Here is a 5631-nt window from a genome sequence, read left to right as displayed (position 1 = left end):
GTACATTGTTTTCACACGTGCAATTTAAGGGCATAATAAGGTGGAACCCACTGCTTCTCACACGTGATTACATTATATCTGAAATATGTTACATGTGATGTGTGTGTGTGTGTGTGTGTGTGTGAGTTTTCTGTAACGATTGTGGCAATATATTTCCAAACTAGACGAATACAGAGATTGTTTTACTGGTGGATCAAGTTACTGAATATATAATCAATATGGAAACAAATGACATCATCATTCACATTCATGGAAATAAAGTTTATTTTTTAATTATTTGCAGGTACTCATTCCTTTTCATTTGCATTTTCAAATATTAATTAGATTTTAGATAAATTGGAAAAGAAAAACAACAGATTTTTACACACAGATTTAAGAAATAAAACAACAGGTGTACAGTGGAACAAGCAACAACGTTTTATATTTTTAAAAAAAACCTTACATGGTTTAACAGATGAATTAAACTCTAGTGGATGAACAGTTTCCTCAGTGAAAAATCAAAATGAGAATTCATGGTCAGAATCTAAATCTTCTCTAAACTCTTTACTTCTGGCTGAAAACACAGAAACAGGTGTATCAGGGAGAAACAGTGTATTAAATATTATAAATATAATGTTTTATTCGAGTTGTTACCTGAAGTGTCAGTTACATCTGTTTCCTTTGACGAGGAAGAAAGTTCCAGTAGCGACTCCGAGCAGTCCGACAGCCAGACCCACTCCACAGAACACAGAGGGACCCACACTGGGAAGCTCAACATCCACCTCTACACACACACACACACACACACACACACACACACACGGTTATTTCTACTCTAAGGAAAGACTGAATCAGTAGTTCAACTCTCCGTCTCACCCCATGTCTTGGTGTCGGGCGTCTCCAGGGCCTTGTGCTCCACCGTGCAGCTGTAAACGTCTCCTTCCTGTGGAGTGAAGGGCAGGTGGGAGAACTGGTTGAAGGTGTTGTCCTCATTCGGGTAATAGCGGCTGAGGGTGGATTGTTCCGTCACATCTACACTGTTTTTGGTCCAGCGTACAGTAACAGGTGGAGGGAAAAATCGTGCGGAATGACAGATGAGCATGTTCTCTGAACCCAGCTGCATCTTTTGTTTGGGATAGATGGAGCTTTGTGGGGCATCTGGAGAAAAATATAAAGCACATGTGCACCATTGTTATGACTCTGAGACTGTGATACATTCATTATTTCTTCTGGCTGTCTATATGTAGAGGATGTTACACGGTGGTGCGAAGATATGAAGTTTATCTTTGAGTGGTGAATGGATACATCATGAGGGAGTGAAGCGAATGAGTGAAATATTTTTCAACATGAGAAAATAAACTTCATATCTTCAAGCCAATATGTAATTTTATTTGTATTATATGAACATAAAAAAAACCCTCGTTAATCAAAAGTATTTTAATTTTGAAACGGTTCACCATTTTGACAACACACGTCTCGTCAGTGGGAAAACACTGGGAGTGACATCATCAGAGTGACATATTAGGAATAATGTCATTCAGGTCCACGATGTATTTCATATGAAAAATGTGAGTTTTTCAACATGAGAAGATAAACTTCATATCTTCAAGCCAATGTGTGATTTTCTTTTTATTCTATTGACACATTCACAAACAAAAAGTCCCCAAATTTATCAAAACAATCCATCAATTTCCTCATGAGTGAAGATATTGGAGACTGTGTTACTCAGGTCCCGGATGTAGCTCCTATGAAAAATATGAGTGATGTATTTCCCAGTAAAACACTCGTGTCCATATAATAATAACCAACAGGAATCTGGAATCTAAGCTGTGATTTTAAATGTGAATTCTAAGGACAGCAGCTTTTTACAGGTTTATTAAACATAAAATGTAATGGATTACACTTCATTCAGCATTTATAGATGATAAACAGATGCCAGAGAAAGAACATGGAACATGACTTTTACAAATAAACCCTCTGCTTGTGTTCACGACTGAGTAATGTGCCATCCTACTGCCTCAGATCATCTTCACATTTTCTAGCAAGTCAATTATAATATCTACCTTTAGCTCCATAATCCATAATTGGTGTGTGTGTGTGTGTGTGTGTGTGTGTGTGTGTGTGTGTGTGTGTGTGTGTGTGTGTGTGTGTGTGTGTGTGTGTGCGCGTGTGTGTGTGTTGGGGATAGAAATAAAAGCAAAGATTTATTTAGATTTACAAACCCCACACTTCAACAGTTACTCTGTTCAGAGAGAACTTTCTTCATTTCTATAAATTTAACTGATAAATAGTTTGTGTTTGGGGCGAAGCAAACAGCTGCTGTGATGATGTGGTGCATTCTGGGATGTTTTAGTCGAATAAAAAGCCTTTATGAAATGAAAATAGTGTGAGACAGCAGTGCTGTAGTGTCGGCTGTGAGATTAGAGTATTGTACAGTAAATGAGAGCTTTACAGGCTGGAGACTGTGATTGTTCCTGTAGTTTACTGACAGTGTAATGGTCAGTGATTTACAGTCAAATCTACAACAAATCTCACATCTTCATGCTGGAAAATCATTTTAGACTCAATATCATCAAGGTCAATTTGTGCTCCTATAAACACTGAGTTTCTCACCCTGTGGCACCGGCTGGTCTTTAAAGGCTTTATTCGACACCTGTAAGTTTTGTTGGCAGATGGGCATGTTAGCCTCGGCATACTCGTACACTCCGGGGAACTCCGCTGGATCAGCGAAGGGAGGCAGCATTATCACTCCTTTCTTCTTCTCAAAATCTGCATAAAACTCCTCATCTCCATCGGACCCCCACATAAACTCCTTATTCTTCTCTGAACATTCGAGTAGTTCCAGTCTGTGATGTTTAACTGGAGAAACACACACACACACACACACACACACACACACACACACACACATTCAAACTGCAGCAGCCTGTTACTACAGTGAGATAAAAACATCATTATCACTGACAAAATCACATCATTTTTGTGATGATCTGAAACGATCTGTCTCATTTAAATCAAGCTCTACAGCTGAATAACCAAAACACCACCATTAACACTTTATATACACTCTTCTAATTACCACTGGGGAAAAATATTACAGCAAATTTACACATAAATAAATATCTCACTTACACTGTGATTCAGTGTCCCTCACACACATTAGTGTGAAAAAGATGAGAAATAATTTCATCCTGAAGTTTGTCAGTAAACCAGCAGCTCAGATGAATTCACTTGTCACTGACTTCCACACACTGAATAGAGACAGAAATACAGCCGAGTGCAGAGTCAGTGATAAATAAATCATCCAATCAGATCAGTTCTCTCCTCACAGTCAGCTGGGTTCAGGCAGACACTCAAGTGAGTTTCACAATTCCTGATCCTTTACTCTTTCCATACTGAGGTGCGCTGATCATTACAAACACAAAGAATTAAAACACTGGGAGCACAAAAAGGAAGAAACGAAAAGCAAGCAGGAGAGAAAGCGAGAAATCAGAGCAATATTAAAATCCTGAATAGTCTTTAGGTTTCAAAGGTCAAACAAACAAGAAAACATAAATAATAATAATAATAATAATAATAATTCCTGAATTTTTGAGCTTTTGTGCCTGAAATAGTAAAAAAAAAATAAATAAAAATAAATAAATAAAGGGTCTGAAATAATAATACAAAATAAAAGTTTAGGTTTCAAAGTTTAAACAAACAACAATGACATTAATTTTTACAGCTCCTGAAATTTTGAGCTTTTGTTCTTGACATAGAAAAAGGGGTTTAGAATTAAAAAAAGAAAAGAAAGACATGAAAAGCTGTGTATCCTGTTCTATTTTATGTTTGGCATCGTACACATTTTATAACAATAAAAACAAAATAAACAAAGTGTCTGTGCTAGAAGTGATATCTGTACCGTAAGTAGTTTTGTCAGTAAACACGTACTGGCGTCTCTTTTCTTGTGAATAAATCTGCTGTGGTGTTCTGTACAGTTCACTACAGACGGTCTTAGATAGCATTGTGTAAACACTGTATACACTCTGTAGTGCACATTATATGTGTGGCGGCCTGCGTAGTCAAATTCCCACATCTTTTACTTTAGTATTTCTAAAAAACCCACAAGGGTTCCTGAACTGAACTATGTTTCACTTTTTGCACAGACACATCTCAACCAGTAGTCCAGTAGAAAACCACAATTAAATGTTTAATTCCAAGTGCACTGAAGGACTGGTGCGTTCCAGTCAGAAGACGGCATCCAGCATTCTTGGGGCAGCATCTGTGCGCTCCTGAGAAAAGGACTGTCCCAGTCAGAAGACAATCCCATAATTCAGTGTGCCAGACTGGAGTTCTGGAAATTTTGGCAAACGTGGCAGAACCAGTTGTCACTCCAACAGATATAATATGGAAATTGGTCTGTTGCGAAGGTAACCTCCATTTATGTAGCTAGCTTTTGCTGCTAATTAACAGCTCGTGAGCTAGCAGATATTTACTGAACAGTGGATGGATTTTATTTTAATTGTACCGAGGTATAGTGTTTAGTTTCAGTGGTTTTCAGACAGATCGTACACTTATCACTGACTTCTGACTCGGGCTCAGTCAGATAATTTAACATGATTTTTATTGAGAAATATGAAAGTTATCATGATACTGAGTAGTGAATAATCAAATCTATGATCTAATAAGTCTGAAAAAATAAATAATCAAGAACAGTAAGATTCATTTGTTTGTTCATGACACCTCATCTGGCCGTGTCTCTTTCTGATGATTGTCCTGAGGAGGAGATGAGCGAAGGAGAAAGAAGACCGAAAGCTGCAGAATCAAGAGTCCTCTGATTTTTAGGAGAAAAAAAAAAACTGCCTTTGTTTTTATGGCTCCTGAAATCATACTTTTCTGAATTTAATGAAATTTGTTGCTTTAGTTTGAGTCTATAAAAACATCTAACATGGACATAGTTTTGAATCAGTTTTTTTTTTTTTTTTTTTTTATAATGCCAGGAAAATAGTGGCCACTCGTTTGGGATCCATTCAAACAGGCGATAATGAAGCAATAACGAACTCACAGGAGCGTGGTGATACTAAATATCCACATGGCTGTGATTCAGCTGTAGACACAAAACTGCAGGCCGAGTGCTGTAGCTAATCCCAACCACCAAATTTCCTTTTTACAACAAGACTGTAAAGAAGAAATTAATATCGTATCCGACAAAGTAACTGTATAGTGTCGTAGTAACTCACATTTCAGACACAATGTGAACAAATGTTCTGTTCAGTTTTGCTCCTCTAGTGGAAATCGCTCCTGAAGAAGCTTCACTCATTTTATAGCATGTCGGCTAACTGGCTAGCGCACTCACTTTGATTTGTACATTTCTGTTAAAGCTGCTTCTGGTAAAATTGTCTTCTCTTTTTCCTTTTCATCCTCAATAGTGATTGAGGTTTTATTTGAACACATTTCGGTTCAAGTGACCAGTCAAACAGGCTAATCATCATCATCATCATCATCATCACCACAACATAAAATATAATAACATGGATAATTGTGGGTTGTGATTTACCCCATTGCAATAACATGAAAAAAAGATAAAAGAAATCCTGGGGGAATCTCTGGAACTCAGGGAGAACATGCAAAATTCCACACAAACAATAAACCAAGCTTAGGTTCAAACCAGAG

The 5631-nt window shown here is 37.4% G+C and overlaps 1 protein-coding gene across 2 annotated transcripts; it reads right to left on the bottom strand.

Annotated features, from left to right (window-relative positions):
• Positions 1–246: 246 nt before the first annotated feature.
• Positions 247–3374, bottom strand: LOC132892768 (H-2 class II histocompatibility antigen, A-R alpha chain-like). Of its 2 annotated transcripts, none has more exons than XM_060931137.1 (5): positions 3112–3374; positions 2593–2838; positions 856–1137; positions 634–763; positions 247–553 (listed from the first exon to the last, which is right to left on the bottom strand). In XM_060931137.1, the coding sequence occupies exons 1-4, from the start codon at positions 3167–3169 to the stop codon at positions 642–644; spliced, it is 708 nt and encodes a 235-aa protein (XP_060787120.1). In that variant the 5' UTR covers positions 3170–3374; the 3' UTR covers positions 247–553; positions 634–641. The 2 variants fall into 2 exon arrangements, with proteins under 2 accessions (XP_060787120.1, XP_060787121.1); XM_060931138.1 differs by having other exon boundaries at positions 2593–2748; positions 3112–3371.
• Positions 3375–5631: the final 2257 nt, after the last annotated feature.

Source organism: Neoarius graeffei, chromosome 10, assembly GCF_027579695.1.
Source record: "Neoarius graeffei isolate fNeoGra1 chromosome 10, fNeoGra1.pri, whole genome shotgun sequence".
In the NCBI taxonomy this organism is placed as follows: Eukaryota; Metazoa; Chordata; class Actinopteri; order Siluriformes; family Ariidae; genus Neoarius; species Neoarius graeffei.
This window is presented reverse-complemented; position numbering and strand designations above follow the sequence as displayed.